The 24178-nt window shown below is 45.5% G+C and overlaps 1 protein-coding gene across 2 annotated transcripts in view; it reads right to left on the bottom strand.

The window, feature by feature from the left end:
- Positions 1–24178, bottom strand: part of LYST (lysosomal trafficking regulator) — a 3192287-nt gene that overhangs the window by 1708547 nt on the left and 1459562 nt on the right. For both annotated transcript variants that reach the window (XM_078648813.1, XM_078648812.1), the window contains one exon: positions 18818–18987. In XM_078648813.1, the coding sequence (XP_078504939.1) occupies positions 18818–18987 (170 nt within the window). The remainder of the gene's footprint in view (positions 1–18817; positions 18988–24178) is intronic.

The raw sequence follows: 24178 nt of genomic DNA on the forward strand, positions 1-24178 counted from the left end.
CTCCGCCTGACCCAGGACCACCTCGCCTTCAGGAAGCAGCTCAAGACCTGGCTGTTCGAGCAGTAGCGGACCCCCCCTCCCCTAGCGCCTTGAGACCCTCCGGGTGAGTAGTGCGCTATACAAATGCTTTGATTAATTGATTGATTGAATGCTTGTTTTGTTCCACTGGCAGCATGAACTTCAGGCAAATAGGAAATGCTTCTGTGTGTTGGGAAGCATGCAAGACTATGGAGCATGACAGGTGCTAGACACGTGGAGTAATAATCTTGTCAAGCACGTTGTGAAACCTGCCCGGCAACGCCCTGTCTAGAAGCTATAAATAGACATTTCCTTCAGCACTAGGTGCTTGGATTTTGTTTTCACCGTGTCTGGAGTTAAGTGTGAATTCTTTCCTTCTGCTACCGGAGATCGAGTTTCCTGTTACTGGAATATTCAAGGATTCCTGCCAGCTGGTTACATGGAGACAGAATTCAGAACTTTAAAGGCTAAGTGAACATTTCTATTTTATCCTGAGGCCTGCACAGTGTGTTTTAATTATTTGAGCTGACACTTTTTGTGTCATTGGAGGAAGCTGTTTTCCTTTTTGTTTAGTTATTTTAACCCCTTCACTAAGGCGGCTATTCCGCCGCAGTGCTAAGGGGGCGGGGCGGCCGCGCGGCGGGCGCATGCTGGTGACGGAACCGCTCCGTCACCAGCCGCGGTTGCGCTGTGCTCATGACGGAGCGGTTCCGTCACGGTCCCGCCCGCTCAATTGAACGCTCAGCGCAGGCGCGGAATCTGCGCTGCGCAGGCGTGCCGAGCGGGCCGCGATGGAACCGCTCCGTCATCAGCACAGCGCGACCGCAGCTGATGACGGAGTGGTTCTGTCACCAGCAGGGGAGGGGTTAAAAAGGAAAGACTTCACTCAGTGTTATGGCAACAGTAGTTTTTGCGGACAACATTGACATTGTGTTATGGCTAGAGTAGTTTTTTGTGGACAACATTGACATTGATATTTCAACTTTATTTAACATTCGCTTTTAGGTTATTTATGTTGGAATATTTTGGCGTACCATAATTAACAAGTCTCCTCATGCGTCAGAGACAATTACCACAGTGATCATTTGAGATCACAATGTTTTCACAAATATTATGGGGAGAGAGTGTCAAAATGAAGGCATATCACTACATAGTGAATAACTGGTATTTGTTAGCATAATACACTATATTTGTTGTGTCTTATAGAAAATTCAGATGGTATATCTAAAGCAAAATAGGTCCCCAGATCCACGAGATGAGAGAACGTGTAACAAGTTTCTCACACCTATATTAATAGAGGTAATTGAAGGTTGCTGAGCAGAAATAGATATACATATATAATTTTTACTTACACTATCACTACTGTCTAATTATAATTAATCCTGTTTATTCCTAAGGTACAAAAGGTGCCACTCTTGCAGTCTCAGAGTTTCGATCCTGGCAGGCCAGTGACAGTAGAAGAGTAGCTGTCTCTTTTTCTTTTCTGGCTTTCTCATCCAAATCCCCTTCCCTCTTGGGATACCTGCCAGGGCTCTTGTTTACTTCAGCTGCACTGAGAGGTGTTCTAGGAGGACTGGGGAATAGTCATCGCCCTTATAGACGGTCCTGGATTTCAGGTAAGTGGCTGGACTCACATGTGAGAGCAGGCTCTAAATCACAGCCCCACTGCAACTCTCTAATTAAACGCCCCTGGCATAAATTGGACGCTACTACCTTCCGAGATACTCCTGGCGGCATTCTGAGACCAGCATTGCCCACCAATATACAGTTGGCTAATGATTGCTTTAGGGGGTGGGTCAATCAGGCACTGGACAAGTGTATCCTGGCCAAAATAACCCATCCTAAGAAAGCACAGGCTAACGCTTGGTGCGACGAATCACTAACAGCAGCAAGAAAGAACAGTAAGGTTCTGGAACGTGCCTGGAGGCGTTCCTACGACCCCACAGCCAACTCTCAATTTAGAAGTGACATTAAGGGTTACTAGGTTCGGAAGTCTTGTGCTGTCCAGTATGCTAACAAAATTAATACGGGTAACAACCCCACTAAAATGATCTCTCTTTTAAAAGATATAGTGAAATCCCCTTTGGCTCCTGAAAGCATTATAACATCCAACTCTCAATATGAGGTATTGGCCACCTATTTTATCAATAAGGTCAAGAGTATCTATGACAGCCTCTGTCCTGGAAGTACTGACTTTGACCCAGCGGGAGCCCTCCACACAGGATCTGAGAATCACTCCTTTTCAGCTTTTTCTCCGATCACCACCAAAGAACTTCAGGCCCTGTTTACCAAGATAAAGTCTGGATCCCCAGACGACCCTCTAATACCTGACCTCTTCATGAAGTTCCAAGACCGTTTTCTACCTACCTGCCTGGAACTCATTAACCTATCCCTATCTTCGGCAGTGATCCCGCAATCTTGGAAACACGCTAAAGTTATCCCCCTGCTGAGAAAACCTTCACTAGATGTCACCAAGCCAGAAGATTTCCGCCTGATTTCCTTGCTCCCATTCGTAGCCAAATTAACAGAATCTCATGTCAACACTATCCTGACTCAGTACTTGGAATGTCATTCCATACTAGACCCCTCCCAAAATGGCTTTAGGCCTCGTCATAGCACTGACTCAGCTCTTTGGCGGTCACACTGAGCAGCTTCGAACTTCAATGGATGAGGGCAGAACCTCAGCACTGATCCTACTCGATCTCAATGCAGCTTTTGATACGTTCTCCCATAACAGTCTCCTATATTGGCTGCGGGAGATCGGTATCACCGGCAAAGCCCTAGCCTGGTTCAAATCATTCTTAACCGACAGGACCTTTAAAGTTATTGCTCCCCCTTTCAATCCCTCACACATTCCCTGTGCTATGGCGCCCACCAGGGTTCAGCATTGATCCCTACCTTGTTCAATGTTTATATCCGGCCATTGGCCCTGTTAGCTAAAGTTCGCAATATCTCCTTGGTGTACTATGCAGACGACACGCAGTTGGTGCTTTCTTTCACTAATGACCCCAGCCAAGACTCTGTAAAATTTCCGGAGGACTTGAGCGGCCTTTCTGCTTGGATGGTGGCCAATTGTCTTCAACTGAACTCCACCAAATCTGAGATCGTTCTCCTAGGAAGAGACCCCCATCTTGGGAGAAGCAATTTGTGGCCGCCTGAGCGTGACGCACTCCCTCTCCCAAAATCTGTCAAGAATATAGGCGTCTGGGTGGATAACGCCCTCTCCTTTGAAGCTCATGCCAAATCTGTAGCAGGTAACGGTTTTGGCCTGCTTCAGGGCCTAAACCCCATATTTTGACTTTTTGACCCCCTACACCCGCTAGTCGATTGTCTAAGACATTGTCCTGGCAAGGTTGGACTATTGAAACGCACTGCTCCTTGGATCAAATAAATCTGTGACCAAAAGACTACAACACGCCAAGAATCTCGCAGCCCGTACGCTGTTTGCCCTTCCCAGGCATTGCATTGGTTGCCCATAGAGCAGAGAATCCAATTTAAGGCCCTTTGCCTCACTCATAAGGTTGTCTTTGGCACTTGTCTAGTGATTTTGAGCAATCTATGCCCCTCTTACACCCCAACGCGTGCTCTATGCTCGGCTGATCCCCATCTAGCACAGGTCCCTCGGTTTCGCAGAGCCAGAGGACGCTCATTTAAGGCGATTGCAACGGCCCTCTATAACTCTTTACCTCCCTCCACCAGAAGTATCACCAACCATTTGGCCTTTGGAAGGACAGTGAGGACCTGGCTCACCCACCTCTCCTCGCTATTCAGCGCTGGGACGTCCCACTGCAGGAACAGTCATGCGCTATACAAATATTCTAACATAGCATGACATAACACAATGAAGTAAATGGAGGGATATTGAAATAATCCAATTGCCCAGGGTCACACAATTTGGTTGAGTGGAGAAGCTGAGATTCATCCCAGGTTTTCTGGTTTAACATTGGCAATTGAGTTCAGCCAGTGGTTATACATGATTTGCTTCCGCTACTCCCACTGTATGCCTCCCCCCTCGCCCCCCCCCCTCCCCGTTGGCATCAGTGTGGCCCTCGGTCACACCAAAGACCAAACTTTGCGGCCCCCTGGGAAAATATTTGTGAGTAACCATGCTCTAGAGGAAGGAGACCGTCTTTGTGTTTTATATGAAGATGTGGAGGCATCTGTGGTGTTATTTTTGGAGCCCCCTCAGTAGAAGGAGCGGTGAAAGGAACCTCTATTTAATGGAGACTGAAGAGCACCCATTGATTTTGCTACTTTTGTATCTTTTTAGCAATTGGTCTATTTGAGCTCCAAAAAGAGGTTCTTTGTCGAATGGTGCATTAAGAATAGTCTATTGAACCTCTGGTTTAAAACCAGAAATTCTGAGCTATGCATGCCTCCTTAGTAAAATGCGGGTATAGAGTCCTCTAGCTGCAGTATCAGCAGCATCTAAAGCACATCTAATGGATGAAATAGAAATAAATTTGCCTTCTAGCACTATTTCTTGGCCTTTTTTCTTGTGTTCTTCTGGAACATGTTGTAATAAGTATTCCATGTTATCCCAATGTGCCCCATCATACCTAGCTAACAGCCCCTGAGTGTTGGCTATTCTCCCATGATTAGCTGATTGAGCAGCTACTCTCTTTCCAGAGGCATCTATTAACTTCGATTCCCTATCAGGAGGAGGTGCTTCTCCTGAGTTTTGTGAATTTGCTATTTTACATGTGTTTGAAACTACCAAGGAATTAAAAGGCAACTGGCCCTTAATAAATCTTAATAGATATAGGGTAAGATGGAGGAACTTGGTATTTTTTATCTACTCTAGGTATGAGGATACGTGACCTAACAGATCTGTAACATAGGCAAAGACTGGGATGTTCTCTGTGTATTTCCTAGAGTTTCAAAAAGGAAAACATCTTCTAGGTATTCCTTATGTAAAGTGACCCTGTGATAAGTAGCTGCTCTGGCAATTACCTCTTGATAAGTGGCATTATCATCAGGAGGGGAAGGTTTGGCTGGAGACAGATCAGGATTTGTGTCTCCTGGTGGATCAATATTTTAGTCATCCCATGGGTCAGGTAGCTGATCATCATTGTCTTGATTATCAGCTATATCTGGATCCATGCCTGGGGACCCTCAAGGTGTAATGTGCAATGGGTGGTGGTATGACAGGTAGAGTTGGAGAGGGTGGAGTGGTTGAAGGAATATTAATAGGACTAGTGGCTATGTCCTTTTTCTTCTTCAGGGGTTTTCTATACTCAGTGTCTATCTTTTTGGAGGGGGTATCACTGGTGTAGTGGTAATGTGTCCAGTTTTAGGGTTAATGTGGATTATCTTCTGTTTAGTATCCAGCTTGTGTTGCGGTATCTCCAGGATTGGCTCCAGTGGCTTCAAAGGAGCATCTTTGTCTTTTGGTGCCGAAATTTTCGATGCCGAGCTGGACTAGTCTCTTTTATCTTTCGATGCCGAATGTTTCGGAATCGAAGGGGGTATCATGTCAGTTCGATCCAGAACCAGAAGGCTTAACTTTCGGTTACAGTGTCAAGCAGGAAGGAGGGTCATTGGAATCAGAGTAGAGGTGCCCGATGGTAGTGGTGACCCAGAAGCATTTTGCTTGATTGAAGGGGGTTCCGTGGGCAAAGGGGCTTTGGTACGCACAGCACCCTGTCCATATGGGAAATCGTGGGACTCAAGTTCGATCTCCAACTCTGAATCAGAGTCCTGGATGAAAAAGGCCTCTTCCTATTCCACCGCCAATACTTCCATCTCTTCTTGTTCTGCCTCTACACCGAAGATATCTGGAGTTTCTTCTATAGGCTGTTGTTGCATGTCTCTGTGTCGAGCGCGACGGTTTCTGAGAATCTTTTTCGAACCACCGACCTACACGAGTCGCAGACTTCCTCCTTATGCCCTGGGGAGAGACAAAGATTACAGACCTTATGAAGATCCATGTATGGGTATTTAGAATGGCACCTAGGACAGAATTGGAATGGCGTCCGTTCCATCGGCCAAAGACTGGATGCAGGTTATTCGAGTGGAAAATGGAGAAGTTCTAGGTCAGAAGGCCGCTGGCAGAGTCTTTATAGATAATTAAAGTTTTCTGAAGTTATGCAACACACAGAAGATGAAAATGTGATCAAAAACAATACCAACAAGGGCAGAGTGAATTGCGAACCGAAGGGATCGCGATTGACAGTTTTGAATCAGAGCGCAGCAATACACGTCTGAACCCAATGGCAGAAAAAAAAAGTAACAATGGATACAATGCCCATGCGCTCTATCTTCTAAAGGAGGAGTCACCTTAACTCGTGGCTGCAAAGACTTCTTCTAAGAAAAACAACTTGCAAACATCCAGACCCAACGCTAGATGGCAGGAGTAGGCAAAGCATGTGTATCTACAGCACATATGCCTCGAACACACACTTGAAACTTCTTTTTTTCTTTTCAGTCTTCATTGTGAGAAGTTGGCCTGATATGTGATGTCCACTATTCTAGTGGGCACCCTGTATCAGTCCAAACAACCCTTATGGTGATGGTTGTAAAGGCAACCTTATAGACCAGCTATCCTAGTGTTAGCATGAACAAAGCAGTCTTAGGCTAACACGTCAGAGAGCATGTGAAGCCAATTGTTTTACCAATAATAACCCCTTGAGTATCAAATGAAAGGACACCACACCAGGTATATATAAAATATATATGTATTTATTTATAACACAACCCCTCTGCATTCTTTATGAGGTCAGAGTTCGAGATACAGCACAAGTAACTTAATAAGCATACGTTAAGTTGCACAATTACAATTCTGACCTAGGGGCCTCGTAAACCATATACTAAAGAAGTGGTATAAGTACCACTGAAGGAATAGTGAATAGGCCTAGGGCCTAAGTAATCGGTGGGGCTACACTGAAAAACTACAGGTTAGGAAGCAGGAGTCCCACAGCATGCGTGTGCAGTGTCTAAACACATACGCGGGTTCTCATAGACTTAGAATGGGAACGTACAGTTTAGAAACTAGTTGATTTCGGACAGTCCGGGTGGACTTCGAGGAAACCCAGTTAAATTAGGACACTTGGATAGTTATTACCAATGGGAGCACCGGAGTACTCGAGTTACCTCACCCAGGGAAGCCGGGTGCATAGTTGCAAGTTGTGTCGGGTTTCGTCGTCGATTCCTATGGCGAGCTGCAAGAAGATGCTGCATGTTGGGAATTAACCCCTCCCTCTAGCTTGTTCTATGATCGGCTTTCCCCTAGAGAACGTACCTTTTCTTTCTTTCCTCTTTCTTCCCTGTCCATGAGAAATCCTGCATGCTTGGGGTTAAAGGGCGCTGATTCTTGTTCGGCAGCGCTTGGTTTCTGCTTCGGTCCTGTGACCTGGAAGGTCATTACCCTGACGTGTTCCGGATGGTCTTGGATTTCCGGATTCTCCCTTGCCTTACTCCCGGTTTCTGGAGCTACGCTTTCGGATCCTCTCGTGGACCATGTTTGTTGGAGAAAGAACTGTGCCGGCTCGCGTATCTGGAGGAGTTTGGACTCTTGCCTTTCTGACCTAGACCGGTATATTACCTGTCTTGATCTTGTGATAATTATTATTTCCCTTTTTTTTTGTCCCCGTACTGTAGTAAAGGACGACTGACGTCCATAGTGGTGGGGGCTCCTGCCACTATAGCGATATTGCCTGGGTAAAACGCGGCTACGTGACAGGCAAATAGCGCTATTCTTGTTTTTCTTGTTTTTCGGGGTTTTTCGTGGCCAAGAATGTTCTAAATTCTTTTAAGGAAAATAAGGGCTCTTATTCTTCCTGTTCAGAAGGGTTTTTTGCCATTGTATGTAGGTTTTTTCCCCCTCTATTTTGGATTCTTTCTAATTTGGAATAACATGTTCATGGACTTTCCTATAAAAAAACTTTTGGATACCTGAACACTCTTTGGACAGATTGTGAAATATCAGATGGTGATTTGTATACGCAGCGTCATGACAGTGGAATATCTGGAAAGTTTGGACTCTGGGGAGTAGTAAGGAGATTTATGACCTGTATTTGTTTGTTTGAACCCACACAAGCACGTATGGATTTGGATGGAGGATTTCAAGTTCTTTCTTTGTTTCCTTCTCTGTTGTAGATTCCAGGGGGTCTGCAGTCCTAGAGTGAGGTTCAGTGGTTTCCACGCGCTTCTTCATGTTTCTCCACCCTCTTCTGTGATATTCGCCTGCTGCTACTGTGTTTAAAATATAGTGCTAGCGGTGGGTCTTGTGAGAGAGTAGTGGAAATATCATCGCTCCTGCAGTATTTGGTGGGTTGAGTGAGAGGAACAGGACAGAAAACCAAGCCCACGTATTAATATACTGCCTGAGCGATGATGGAAGGAGCTGAGGAGGAAGGGGCGCCTTCTTTACAGGCGTTGATGGCCGCAGTTACTGCTCTTCAGTCTGAGGTGCAGGGTTTGCGGCAGGAGAATGTAGGATTACAACAGGAGTTGAATTTCTTTAGAGCAAAGGAGCATACTTGGGGTGTTTTGGCAGGTGCAGCATCCAAGACACAGGGACCTGTAGTACAACCTGCTACATTTCATTATGATCGCACCGGTAGTCAGGGAGCAGGTGGTGGCAATCCTCTTGCCATCACGGTAAATACCCCTGTTTCGGTGCCGTTGACAGTCCCGGAGAGGTTCTCTGGAGACTGCAATAAATACGCTGTCTTTATGAACCAATGCCATCTTCATTTCCTGTGCCGCCCTTCTGCTTTCCCTGATGACTCAGCCAAGGTGGCATTTGTCATTTCTTATTTGGTGGGTTCTGAAGCTACATGGGCTGTTCCGTTAGTGGAAGAGAACGATCCTGCATTATATAATTATGCTACATTCAAAGAGCAGATGCGTTGTTTGTTTGCAAAACCTGCTTTTAGGCAAGCGAGTGACTCAGAGCTGTTAAAATTACGGCAGGGTATACAAGATCTGTTGACCAATATATCATCCTTTAATCGGTTGGTGTCTGAAACTAACTGGCCAATGGAAAAACGTACCTCTATTTATCATCAGAGGTTATGTGAGGATTTGAAGGATGTTGTATCCCAGGTAGTGGATCCACCTGAGGCCTGTGTAGATTTCATTGACCTAGTGGTGAAATTGAATCATTGACTTTTGTTTCAACATCTTTTTATTAAGTCTCATTCCGAGAGACACATAATAAAAGGGTCACTTTGACACAGCGATAAGCCTACAACCCCCATGGGGCCGGCCGCGTTATATAACTCGTGGTGTGGACTCTGTGCGGACTCTGTGTGGGTTGGTACCCCCGATCATACTCGTCGACATGTACATCAAGGTCAGTCCAGATCCTCAGTAAGTCGCTCAAAAGGGGGGTCCATAAGCGCAGTCCAGCAAATCATTGACTTTTGGAACGCAGAGGTGAAAAGAATCGTTTTCTGGGACCTCGGCCATTGTGGTACGGAGTGAAAACAAGGACTCGGTAGAGGTTAGACAAACTCCAGAACCCATGCAGATTGGGTGATTGAGAGGGCCACTGTCTAGCAAAGAGAAGAATCGAAGGCGTTTACACAACTTGTGCCTTTATTGTGAGAAGGGTGGGCATTTTGCCAGGGAGTGCCCGATTAAACCTTCCTTCTCTCCCACTCTTAAGACTGTTGCATGTGTGGGAATGAGGACGGCTCCAGAGGGAGTCATTGGACCTAATCCCTATGAGATTCCAGGAGCCGAACAGAGGGTACCTCGACATTTCACTGTAACCATGTGTATGGTCGTGCCTGGTGGCAAAAGGACAATGGTACAAGTATTGCTTGATTCTGGTGCTACAGGCAATTTTATGGATAATCTATTGGCGGATGAATTAAGGGTTCCGTATGTGTTCAAAGAACAACCTGAACCCGTCCGAGCAATCGATGGCACTGAATCGTCATCGGGGGCGATAACGCGTCAGACAGAACCTTTGCTGCTGATTGGTGAAAATGGGCACTCAGAGAATGTTAGTTTTGATTTAATAGATGCCCCTTCTTTTGGGATGGTATTGGGTGTCCCTTGGTTGCAGTTACACAACCCAAAAATCGACTGGGTGCGGAGGACTGTGACGTTAGATTCAGTGTATTGTTTACAGCATTGTTATCTGGAGGCTACTGAAGGTGTTGTACCCCTGTCTTGTGCAGATAACTCATCAGTAAGGCTTTTGTCAGTACCCCGGGAGTATGAGGAATTCAGGGAAGTGTTTGACGAAGCACAAGCAGGTGTTCTACCTCCTCATAGAACATTTGACTGTCAAATTGATCTGCAGCCGGGTGCAACTCTCCCATGTAGTAGGGTGTATGCACTACCCGAGCCGGAAGAGAAACATCTGAGGGAATATCTTGATGGGATGTTAAGTACAGGGTGTATACGTCCATCTGTATTCCCTGTCTCTTCTTCTATTTTGTTTATCCCGAAGGAGGGGGATCTCCGCGCTTGTGTGGATTATAGGGCACTTAATAAAGTGACAATAAAGAAAAAGTATCCTTTACCCTTAATCCCTGTTTTGCTGGACCAATTCAGGCATGCCACGGTATTCACCAAGTTGGACTTACGGGGGGCTTACCATCTCATTCGCGTCCGTCATGGTGACGAGTGGGAAACTGCCTTCCGTACGAAGTTTGGCTTCAGTACTGTGTCATTTCCTTTGGGCTTTGTAACGCCCCGGCTGCATTTCAGTTTATTATCAATGAGGTGCTGAGTGAATACTTGGATATCAGTGTTATTGTCTATCTTGACGATATTCTGATATTTTCAAAGGGTAATGAGGAGCACGTGGGTCATGTTAGACAGGTACTGCGCAGGTTGAATGAACATCGGTTGTATGTCAAACTGGAAAAATGTAAGTTCCACGCTACCAGTGTTGACTTCTTGGGGTTTACTGTGTCAGCAAATGGGATTAAGATGGATCCCCGCAAGATTGAAGCAATAATATCATGGCCCCCTGCTTCTTGCGTGAGAGACATCCAAGTATTATTGGGCTTCGCCAATTTTTACAGGCGTTTTATATCTAATTTTTCTGATATTGTATCCCCGCTGACCGCCTTGTTGAGGAAGGGTGTTCCTTTTGTTTGGTCCTCGTCAACCCAGACAGCTTTGACAACGCTGATTCAGAGTTTTACTTCTGCACCTGTTTTGGTACATCCGGACCCTGCATTGCCTTATTACGTGGAGGCGGACGCCTCCATGTATGCAGTAGGGGGTGTTCTGTCACAGAGGGATGTTGAAACTGGTCTTATGCATCCCATAACCTTTTTCTCTAAAACGCTGTTACCAGCAGAGCGAAATTATACAATCGCTGAAAGAGAGCTTTTGGCCATCAAATTATCATTTGAGGAATGGCGGCATCATCTATGGGGGGCACGACATCCTATTACTATCTATACCGACCACAAGAATTTGGAATTCTTCCGTTCGGCATGTAGTCTGACCCCAAGGCAGATGCGGTGAGTTTTGTTTTTTAGCGAGTACGATTTTATCATCACGTACCGGCCAGCGGCAAAACAGGCAAAATCTGACGCGTTGTCTCGCCTTTATGGCAAATGAAGTGGAGATGGGGTCGACATAGATGATAGACCAATGATATCTGCAGAGAAGATCGTAGGGTGTACCTCCGAACTGGAATTTATGGAAGAGGTAGAAGCAGAGTTGGGGAAGGTAGATCTCACCCCCTGGCTGGAGGATCCTTTGTTCGAATTAAGGGCTGGGTTATTGAATCATGCTGGATGTTTGTTCATACCTCCGGAATTACGGAAAAAGGTCCTTGGGTGGTGTCACTCTTCAGCTTTGGTTGGTCATCCTGGTATGCATAAGACCAAAGAGATATGTTCACGGTGGTTTTGGTGGGAGACCATCAGTCAGGATGTGCAAATGTTTGTGGGATCTTGTCCGGTATGTGCAGTTAGTAAAGCAACACATGCACGCCCGGCTGGTCTGTTAAATCCTTTACCAGTGCTACGAGCCCCCAGGCATACCATCAGTATGGACTTTGTTACAGACCTCCCTGAAGTGCGGGGGCATACAGTTGTTCTTGTGGTGGTGGACTTATTCACAAAGATGGCACATTTTGTACCCTTGGTAAAGATACCCGATGCCCGTGGTTTGGCAGACGTTTTTATCACTCGCATTGTGTGGTTACATGGGTTACCATCAGCCATCGTATCTGATAGGGGTCCCCAGTTCGTGTCACATTTCTGGGCTGAGTTATGTTAAATTATGAGTACCTGCAGTAGACACAATGAGTCATTCATTGATAGCTATCTGGAGGACGGCACAGGAACATCTGTTAGCAGCTAAGGAATGTATGAAGAAGCAGGCAGGTAGACATAGAAATCCAGCCCCCTTGTACATGGTGGGAGATCGGGTGTGGGAGGCCCGAAGAATATGAGAATGGATGGCTCGAGGAAATTGCAGCCTAGGTATGTGGGACCCTTCACAACAGCTAAGGTCATTAATCCTGTGGCAATGAGGTTGGATTCGCCCGATGAATATCGTATTCACCCTGTGTTCCATACCTCATTGCTGAAGCCTTATGTCCCCACATCTTTGACTTTGCCCCCACCTCCTCTTGTGATGGTGGACGATCATGGAGAATTTTAGGTTCATGCTGTTTTGGATTGCTGTAGACAGAGGGGGAGGCTTTATTATCTTATTGACTGGAAGGGTTATGGCCCTGATGATCGTACTTGGGAACCAGCTTCACAGGTTTATGCCCCTAGGCTGGTTTGTCTGTTCCATCTCCGTCATCCTAGCAAACCTAAGCCTGTGGGGAGGCGTTTGGGGGGAGGTACTGTTGGGAATTAACCCCTCCCTCTAGCTTGTTCTATGATCGGCTTTCCCCTAGAGAGCGTACCTTTTCTTGCTTTCCTCTTTCTTCCCTCTCCATGAGAAATCCTGCGTGCTTGGGGTTAAAGGGCGCGGATTCTTGCTCGGCAGCGCTTGGTTTCTGCTTCGGTCCTGTGACCTGGAAGGTCATTACCCTGACGTGTTCCTGATGGTCTTGGATTTCCGGATTCTCCCTTGCCTGACTCCCGGTTTCTGGTGCTTCGTTTTCGGATCCTCTCGTGGACCATGTTTGTTGGAGAAAGAACTGTGTAGGCTCGCGTATCTGGAGGAGTTTGGACTCTTGCCTTTCTGACCTAGACCGGTATATTACCTGTCTTGATCTTGTGATAATTATTATTTCCCTTTTTTTTTGTCCCCGTACTGTAGTAAAGGACGATTGACGTCCATAGTGGTGGGGGCTCCTGCCACTATAGCGATATTGCCTGGGTAAAACACGGCTGCGTGACAGGCAAATAGTGCTATTCGTGTTTTTCTTGTTTTTCAGGGTTTTTCTTGGCCAAGAATGTTCTAAATTCTTTTAAAGAAAATAAGGGCTCTTATTCTTCCTGTTCAGTAGAGTTTTTTGCCATTGTATGTAGGTTTTTCCCCCCTCTATTTTGGATTCTTTCTAATTTGGAGAAACATGTTCATGGACTTTCCTATAAAAAACCTTTGGATACCAGAACACTCTTTGGACAGATTGTGAAATATCAGATGGTGATTTGTATACGCTGCTTCATGACAGTGGAATAACTGGAAAGTTTGGACTCTGGGGAGTGGTAAGGACATTTATGACCTGTATTTTGTTTGTTTGAACCCACACAAGCACGTATGGATTTGGATGGATGATTTCACATTCTTTCTTTGTTTCCTTCTCTGTTGTAGATTCCAGGGGGTCTGCAGTCCTAGAGTGAGGTTCAGTGGTTTCCACGCGCTTATTCATGTTTCTCCACCCTCTTCTGTGATATTCGCCTGCTGCCACTGTGTTTAAAATATAGTGCTAGCGGTGGGTCTTGCGAGAGAGTAGTGAAAATATCATCGCTCCTGCAGTATTTGGTGGGTTGAGTGCGGGGAACCTGAAACTGCAGGCGACCAGGAGGAAGATGTCCGGATGGATCCAAGGGCTGATCGTAGAAGTGAAGAACCTGAAAGCAGAGGGGACAGAGTCTGGGTCACTAGCCAGTGACCAGGATGGAACCAGGACGGAACCAGATGATGTCGAGCTGCGATCATGTGAAGAAGTGAAGCTTGTCTCTGCAGCCACGTGGACCAGGAGGCGTCGAGGACGACCAGGAGCTGGATACGGACTGTCCCACGAAGGCTCTCGCTGTTGACGGTGTCGGCTTCCGGATCAGAGTCAACAAGCCTTGGCAAAGGCAACCCACGCAGGATACGAAGATCGGCTTCTGGTACAGACCAGCAAGGTCTGTGGAGCTTCCCTTCTGCAGGAAAGCAGGAGCAAGCCCAGAGCAACCAGGCAAGCAGCGTTGTTTCAAAATGGAGTCTTCAAGATGGCCACTAGCCAACGGGCTAGCAACCGTGAAGGCGCGTCGAGAGGAAATGCAAGAGCAGGCCCCACGCGGCACTCGTGGAGTGTGGAGGGCTGAGCTTCGGTGCACTTACGACTCGGTGTTGGGGCTTCTCAAGTCCCAATGCACAACTTCGAGGACGCCTCAGAAGCTGCACAGTTTAGCAAAGAGCAAAATGGCCAGGTGTCCGGTCCCACGTCTCTCGTGTCCGCCACAGGTCTCAGCTTTGCAGGAGGTGTGGGTTGGGGTCGGAGAAGTCTGGAATTCCAGTCCTGTGAAGCAGGGTCGTCTGGTCCTTTCGGGAGCGGCGACAAAGCAAACCGGCAATTCGCTAGGTGGTGACTGTTTGCACAGGGTGGTCACTCCTTGACCACAAGGGAGATTCTTCAGTCTTCTAGTTGCAGTAGAATGTCGAAGGTCCAGAGTTTCGTTTCAGAGTTTCAATTCAGGGTAATCCAAAGTCTCTAGACTCAGCTCCTAGCTTTATATGAATTAAAGGGCTGGATCACCTGCTAGGTCCCCCCTATGGGTGGGACCAGGGAAGGGGGTGGTTACACCCCTTTCCCTTTGTCAAGTTTCGCGCCACAGCTGGGGCTGGAGTGCCCCAGCAACTGGTTTGAACCGGACTATGCATGGGACACCTTGTGTGCCCCAGGCAGTGTCTCATTACTTTCAAGCCACCCTGCCCCAATACACTATAGCCTGTCTGGGGAGGTACTAGCACCTCCCAAGGCAGGAAACCTACTGTCCAGGCCTCCCTCGCTGGAAGGGCTCCCAGCTTCAGGAGGTCAGACTTGTGTCTGTGGCAGCAGCATCCATTTTGTGATGCTGAGGCTCTGTTTAACTTTAACCGGGTAAACCACATGCCTTCTCCCTCTAGAAGGGTGGAATGCTACCCCCACCGCCAGAACTGGCGGGGGGGGGGGGTAGTATTCCAAAGCGTATGACACCTTACACGACATGTTTCGATAAAGCCAAACCAAAGTTAGCAATAACCGCGAGGATTATAATGCACTTAAGAGTATCTGGCATGGCTATATCATAAAACAGCTATAAGGACATGGTTCCGAAAGCTGCAGACAGGCTCAGCTCATGCTAGAGCACCATCTCACATAAAACCAAGCACCCTGCCTCCAGGATTGTTAAGGCCTGCCATAGGAGTGGCTTATAGGTATATATGTGTCTATATATAATTTTAGGTATAGGAATACTATACCTAAGCAAGGGGTGATTACACGACCTTGCCCCAGCTGAGTGATCAGCCAGTTGTGTCAATTTGGATGGCCTGCCAGGGGTGGCATAATTCATGCTGCAGCCCCTGGTGGGCCTTGGATGCACCTATGCCCTGGGTACCTATGGTACACTATACAGGGACTCACAAAGGTGACCCAATATCCAATTAGGTATATACCTGAAGTACATGGAGTCCATTTTACAGAGAGAGCAGATAGCCTGGGGCCCTGAATAGCAGGATCCCAGGCCAACTAGGTCGAAAACCAGCTAAACACTAGGCAGAAAGTTGGGGGTAACCATAGTCAGAAATCCATCCTCCTACATTCATAAATTGTTTTAAAGTATGTTTTAAATGCTATTTTAGAAGTACATTTCAAATGTTGCTTAGGGTGGGTTGTGGGGCATTGTGACAGGGTGATTTTTAATTTGTTTCAGACTCATACCTGAGGCCCACCCTCAGTCTTTATTTTTCTTTTTTTTTTTAGACTTGGTGGCCTCCTACTGGAGACTATAACACTACTTTTAGATAGCAGTTTAGACAATACTGTGTGTTGCACAGCCTATTTAAATGGGGACAATCTCTGACGTACCACTGTGGACCCAAGACAAGCTAGTCTGTGCCCATATGAATCCCAGTGCCAGGACATACTATCAGTTTTCCTTCTAGTCCACTGGCGAATGAGGAGTCATGTTTTGTTTACAGATAATTCACTCTCTCTGCAAACCCGCTCAATCCCTTAATACCCTTCTATACAAGCAATATTGGCGATAATGTTACTTTGCCTTAGACCCCCAATCCATCACACGCAGCAATGAAACTTTTAGCCATTAGCCAAAAGTAAATAATGGAAATTAAAGCAGCCATATTTTATATACCCTTAAATTTCATGAACAGAAATGCATCGTAATAAGGGCAATCTCCGTTTCAAGAGACATACCTGCTTTGATCCTTATTGGGCAATAAGGAAGAGTTTAGATGCCACTGAAGACAATAAGGCAAGTATTACGGTTGGTTCCCTTTTCTATGCTAGGTTATTTCATCAACAATTAACAGGGCAAAACATTATCTTACATAATACAACTTCTGCGCACCTTGTTGTAAATATCAGCAAAACATTTCAAACAAACAAGTTACTTACCTTCAGCAACGCTATTTCTGATGGGTATTCTAACGGCAGATTCGTCACCTTAGAAAATCCCAGAGACGCCCTAACTGAATACGCTGAGTACAGCATCTTGCTATGCAATGCATGATACGCAATAGTGCATAGACATGAAGAGATAGCCTCCATGAAATACAAATCCCTTTTCTTAACTGACACTTGGCAGACACCTCAGAGGTTTTTTTTTCTTATAAAATAATTGATCTCAACTAATTTTAAATTTCTACATAAGGATCATCCTGATAAACGTGAGAAAGGAGTAGCTGTTATTTTTTGATGACTTAATGTTAAAAACTAAAAGATTTGAGACAGACATTTCAGCAAATCAACTTGTGTTTTTGTTTAAAATTCAAAATAGGGACGTTCACTTATTAATTTATTGCCCAACAAATATGTGTGGCAAATTATGTGAGCTAGCTAAGGATCTTGGGACTTACGGTCTAAATGAAAATAACATTGTTATAGAATACCTAAATGTATGGCATGCAGGGAGCTATGTTAATATTCAAGTAGATGTTAGAAGTATTCAGTCTAAAACTGCTCTCAATACAACTGACCCACATTAAAGTCCACCTATTAGATCCTTGTTTACAGAGACCTTAAGATTGCTGAAACATTTCCACAGATCTGACTACTTTACAACTCCTTTTGCTCTCACTCTCCTGTCGGTTACAAAATTCACTCCACCTAAGATTCTCTCATTGGAACGACACTAAATTACTTGATTCTCAGACTGATCAGATTCTCAAGATGCAACTTTGAGACCATAATAGTAATAATATGAATGTTCTAGTTTTAACCCTTGTTTAAACCTCCACAGGTAAGGAGGTCATTTGACAGCAAAAATACAACCCCTTGCTCTTCTCCAAAACTCAGCAGACTGAAGTTAGAAACATGCCAGTAAGTAAGACATTGGAGAAAGTCATATTCTTCCAACCTTGGAACGCTTCAGCTCTAAAAATCTAAAACAGAAGATAAAGGAAGCAAAAAGGTCTACTACAATAATAGGATTTTACATGTCCTAATTTAGCTAAAGCAGTATCATCAATTAATAATGAACTCCAATCTCTTCCTGCTGCCATTAACAACATTCCCAATATAAAAACTCTTTGTGAAGAATTAACCTAATTTTCACAATAAAATCTAGAAGTTATGGGTATTGCTGTAGAGGTGATCCAAAACTTAAAATCTATGATGCTCCTAAGAGCCAAGAACTCAATCCAACTAAGTTGAGTAATTTTGCAGTTACCCAATATAAGAAAATTGCTTACATGAAACTACTGCTGCTTTAGGAATTTGGGGTATGGGTGTATCAGACAATTCGGAAGGGATCTAAATAAACTAGAACTCACTAATAAATGTAGTGGACTGGTGCTCAGATTAAAACATTTTCGTAACTGTAACAAAGTACAGAGTGTTTCTTCTTGACAAACCTGTTGACGAAATTCCATATGCTCTCATCTTAATATGGTAGCTTGATCTCTAAGTTGTGACTCGATGCTAAACAAACTATTGCTTGGAGACAGTAGGCTCCAGTCCCTTCGACTATGGATCTATGTGGTTAATAAAAAGTAACAACAACCGTCAGAGATAGGTTATCACAATTCAAGTAGACAATCTTTCAGTCCTATACATAATGATGGTTTTCAGCTACACGTTTATGTTCTCCACAATGGATTCTTACTGCAAACATAGGCCTTATAGCCTAAGTTGACTTACTTGCCACATCAAAGATATATTTACCTGCATTTTGTCCCTTTCACTATCCTTTTCCTTAATATAACTTTGTAAAATACTCTTGGAGATTTCATAACTGATTTTTATGCCAACCGGGACAGATGTGCTACATTCAAAGATGTGCTTTCTGAATTCTCTCACTTGCTTGTTACTTTTAATAATTTTTGGATCAGACTTGTTTCCACTGATAGACTTCTACTGCCCATGTTTAAAACATTAAATAACGTTGTTTAAAAACACGAAATGCTAAGAAATTAATATTTACTTTAAAACATTTAAAATGAAATGTGAACATAGGTAGGTCCTGAAACAAGCAATACATACTCTTCATCAAGGCCAAAAGGTCTCCCAAACAACATTTCCAAAAAGCAATTGATCAGTGCTCTGGTTCCTGGGTGCAGATACAACTGATTGGCCAGTAAGGTAAATCCATGTTTTTTCAAAAATGCTTCTTTCTGTTCCTTGGATGATCGTTGAAAATATGCATCTAGCAACTAAAGGAAAAAGTAAATAATGGAAATTAAAGCAGCAATATTTTATATACCCATACATTTCAATAACAGAAATGCATCTAAACAAGGGCAATCTCCGTTTCAAGAGACATACCTGCTTTGATCCTTGTTGGGCAATAAGGAAGAGTTTAGATGCCACTGAAGACAAGAAGGTAAGTATTACAGTTCCCTTTTCTATACTAGCTCATTTCATCAACAATTAACAGGGCAAAACATTATCGTACATAATACAACTTCTGTGCACCTAATTGTAGAAATCAGCAAAACATTTCAAACAAACAAGTTACTTACCTTCAGCAACGCTTTTTCTGGTGGGTATTATAACGGCAGATTCATCACCTTAGAAAATCCCAGAGCCGCCCTAACTGAATACTCAGTTTTTTTTGTCTCAGTGCTGACCTCACGCTACTAGTTGGCATCATACAGCTCTGGGTTAGCTTCGTAATGGGCCAAAAGTGACAAAGCAGCATATCATTTAAGAGTAACCCCTGCGCCCAACATCAGGTTCTTACTTTATTCCTTTCTGTACCCCTCAGAAGCGGATCATGAACTATTGTTGGCTACAGTGTTCTGAATACCAACTTGAGACTTTTTAAAATGTAATAAAGGGGCCAGTCCACAGAACAGGGAAGGCAGTTAGAAAGCTTAGCTATAGAGTAGCCACTGGAAGAACAAGTTACTTATCTTAGGAAAGGCTTTATCTGGTACATAGAATATCTAGCCACAGATTCCTTACCTTTGAATTTACACAAGCATCAGACTGGATCCAAGAGATTTTTCCTGAGCAGTACTCCTACACGCCAGTAGGTGGCGTAGACTGGCTCCCCGCGTCGGCCGTGCCAGAAGTGATATCTGCATCACCTATATAGGCGCCACCTCGGCACGCTGACATCAGTTAATTTTCACGACTTTCCACATCAGCAGCCCGGAGCCATGAAGTGCACTGAAACTAGGGCATTGAAAGGGATCATCCCTGACCCTAGAAATTGGTCTGAACAATGGGGAGGATGGGTGGGTCAGTAAGGAACCTGCAGCTAGATGTTTTCTCTACCAGATAAGGCATTATCGAAAGTAAGGTAAGTAACTTGTTCAGCTGATAGAGACTTCTAGATGCAGATTCCTTACCTTTGAATAGATACTCAAGTTATACAATCACTGTTGCTAGGTCTGCGGACAAATTTAAACTAAGAAGCCCTGTAGGACAGAACGGGCAAAATGCTCGTACCTGCGGACCACACTGTCCAGGCAGTAATGCATGGTACATATGTGTAGAGAAGCCCATGCTGCTCTCTGGAAGATGTCCAGGACTAGGACTCCACGTACTAATACAGTGGTTGCAGATTTAGTTCTGGTGGAATTTGCCTGTTAGCTTTCCAGAGGCTGCTTCTTTGGGAGTAGGCAGCAGATCTTGATGCAGGGAATGACCTATCAAAAGAGTAAGTTATCCACCTGGAAATCTCGGCTGCGGTCAAGTTAGAACGACAATGCTCTTTCTCTTTCCAGGCTGTCGAGTCGCTCTTCTTCATTAGAAGGATGTGGAGGAGTGTACAAGGTAGGTGAGGTGAGGTGACAGATTGGCCCACGTGCGATGGTGTCACCACTATTGTCCAGAAAAGAGGCCCTAATGCGAAGAAGCAGTTTGTCCGGATAAACTGATAAGAATGGAGGCTTGGTTTATAAAGGCTGCAGCTCACTCTCCCTCCGGTCCGATGTAATAGGCACAAGAAAAGCTGGTTTGATGGTAAGAAGCCCGAGGAGACAACTGTGAAGACGCTCAAAAGAAGCACACATCAAGTGTGTGAGGACCAAATTAAGGTCGCACTGAGGCATAATAAGAGGAGAAGAGCGGAACATATGTACAAGGCCATTAAAAAAATCTATTTACAATAGGGGACTAAAATAAAAAGGGTTGGTCAGGCACCCGCAAGAAAGCAGACAGAGCAGAAAGATGACGAATGAGCTTGCCCGCTCTGGCATTCAAAGAATCTGTAAGGTATTGAATCTCCGGGTATATACACCCTGCTGTTCCAGCCATGTCCAGAGACGCAAGGCCTCTTAACAGAGGGTTCACCCCTCACCACGCCCTGTTTGCTGCAGTACCATATGGCGGTGGTGATGTCCGTGAACACCTGCACCAACCTTCATTTGATGGAGGGTAGAAAGGCTTTTCAACGCCAATCGGATTGCAAGGAGCACCAGCATGCTGATGTGGAGTCTGGATTCCGCAGGAGACCAGAGTCCTCTAGAGTCCTCTAATCTCCACGGCTCCCATGTGGCCCCATCCCAGGAGTGACCTCAACTGTCACTGCCATGAGCTCTGGTTGGGGAAGGGAGAGGGGTCTGCCTCTGACAATCGCAGTTCGTTAGCCACCAATGCAAGTTCTTTGGAGTTCCCACTGAGATATGCACTATAAGACTCCCCTGATGCTGCACCCACTGGAACCTCAGATCCCACGGCAGAGCCCACATATGCCATTCGGCATGTGTCACCAGCAGGAGGCCACGAGGCCCAGGAGCCTCATAGTCAGTCTCACCGAAACCCAGAGGCTGAAACACTGGTAAAATAGACTGGATTTCCTGGAATCGCTGCTCGGGAAGATAAGCCACAACTACATTGTGTCCAGAACAGCTACAATGAAAGGGAGTGTCTAAGAGGGAGCCAGGTGTGACTCAGGCAAGTTGATAGTGGACTCCGGCGAATGCAGGAAGTTAGCCATAGCTTGGAGGAGGGAAATGACAGCCTAGGGCGAGCAAGCCTTCAGCAGCCAGTCGTCGAGATATGGGAAGACTGGAACCCCTAACCAGCGCAGATGAGATGCAACCACCGACATCACATTACTGAACACCCAAGGGACGCTGGTTAAGGCCAAAAGGGAGCAGGGTGAACTTCAAATGCTTGGGGCTCACTATAAACTGCAGGTAGTGCCAATGGGCAGGCAGGATGGGGATGTGAAAATAAGCATCCTGCAAGTCCAGTATTACCATCTAGTTCCCTTGGTCCAGGGCAGGTAAGACCTGAGCATCTTGAACATCTCTTTTTTGTGTAAGTAGCTGAGGTTTCGGAGATCTAGGATAGACCGAAGTCCTTTGTCCTTTTTGGGGACGGGAATGTAGCGGGAATAGCAGCCACAGCCTATTTCTGGCACCAGAACCCCTCTCTATGGCTCCCTTGTTTAAGAGAGCCATGACTTCCTTGCAGAGCAGGGTCAATAATCCTCCATCAGCTGGTAGTAAGATGGAGGGATGGTAGTGCGAATCAGAGGGAGTAGCCCCTTCGGACGATATGCAGAACCCACCTGTCTGATGTTATGGACTACCAGTGGTGGAGGTGATGGCGCATTCTGCCACCAACTGGACGTCCATGATCTTAAAGGGTAATATTAGGAAGGTTTGGAGGCTGCAGCTGCAGGGGTGGAAGTGGCCGGACCAGGCCACTGAGTACCCGACCCACAAGACAGGTAGGAGCCATGCTGAAGCTCGGAAGCTTGCACGGCTCAGGGGCTGGGTTAGGGTTGGCATGGCTGTAAGCCCCTTCTGTACCTACAAAATGACTGGGGATGTGGGGCAGCCGAGAGGATTAAGGATTTGGCTGGAGCCTGTGAGTCCTTAAAGCGATCTAGCGCAGAGTCTGCCTTGTCTCCGAAGATACCCGTGCCATCGAAGGGTATGTCCATGAGGGAAGCACACGCCGAGCTGCGTTGCTCCCAGCATCTTCGTCCCAGCTCTGGGACGCCGCTGAGGATCTCTATCTACAGAGCCTGATGCAGACATTCACATCTTGAACCACCCTGATACTTGAAGGACTGCATTTAGACCGGCCTGGCCCTTCACCCTTTGTATCGTTTTTATCTCTTACAATTTTGGGCCCCATCACAGCCTCCCTTCAGCTTGCAGTTTTATCAATTGAGCCCCACTTGGTAGCCACTCGGCTTGTCGTTCCTTCCTGCAAGCTCCAGTATATTTACTGGTGTAACTGCCAGACAGACAGACGCAGACACACACACGGCTGACATCAAATGTAAATATTTCATAAAAACAGGTACTTATTAATATTATGCAAACGTGGCTTGATGATGTAGGCGCAATTTTGTGGAAAAACACACGTAGAGACTGAAAACAAGGCATTCATCCATTTATGTATTTCTAAAAGTATTACCAGAATGCATGTCTTTGTAAAAAGGGCAAACAACCAAGAAACACTATGTTAAAGAATTTAAGGCCAGATGCACGACCCGCCAATTTGCGACTCACCTCGCAAATTGGGATGAATAACAGTGTCTCAGACACTATTTGCGATTCCTAAAGGGGGTCACAAATTGCACGCCTCATTAATATTAATAAGGCAGGCGTGAATTGCGACCCCATTAGGAATGGCTAGCACTCCCAGGGATGGATGCCTGCAGGGGTCAGCAGACCACCGCGTCTGTGACTGTTTTTTTTAAATAAAGCAGTATTTCTTTTTTTTTTTTTAAATGCAGCCCGTTTTCCTTAACCGCATCCCTGCGGCGGCTTTTCCCGCTGTGCGCGGCGATTTTAAAAATCCCGCGTTACATGACGAGCTGAGCTCGTCATCAGCCTGGAAGGGGTTAAAGAAAAACGGAATGCATTTAAAAAACAAAAATGAAACTTTTCAGTTTTCCGTTTTTTTAGGGCAGGCAGTGGTCCCTGGGACCACTGACAGATCTTTAAAAATATTTTGTCACAAAGGGCAAGGAGTCCCCTGGGACCCCCTTCCGGTTCGTGAGTGGTTACCACCTACTTGAAGTAGGTGGTAAACTGCGAGTGTTTTGTGGCAGCAAATGCAGACCCAAAACAATAGTACATGGCATGGTGACTCGTTATTAGGAAGGGATGCCCCTTCCTAATAGCGAGAGTCGCAAATGCTCTTTTGCGAGTCAGTGACTCGCAAAATATCATTTGTACATGCCATTCCCTTCTTTGCGGTCGCAAACAGGAGGATCTCCCGTTTGTGGCCGCAAAAAAGGGTCGTACATCTGGCCCTTAATGTTGTATAAGATTTAACACATGTCTCGGTGAGATCACTGTATGAGGATATGAATGATAAGATACGTGATGGAGATAATTGTTGTTATCCACCCCAAATGACCAAGTATTTGCATATGTATATGGACATTGGATATAATTATGTGTCTTTTATATTTTTACCTTTGCT

The sequence above is a fragment of the Lissotriton helveticus genome, chromosome 6 (genome assembly GCF_964261635.1).
Source record: "Lissotriton helveticus chromosome 6, aLisHel1.1, whole genome shotgun sequence".
Lineage (NCBI taxonomy): Eukaryota > Metazoa > Chordata > Amphibia > Caudata > Salamandridae > Lissotriton > Lissotriton helveticus.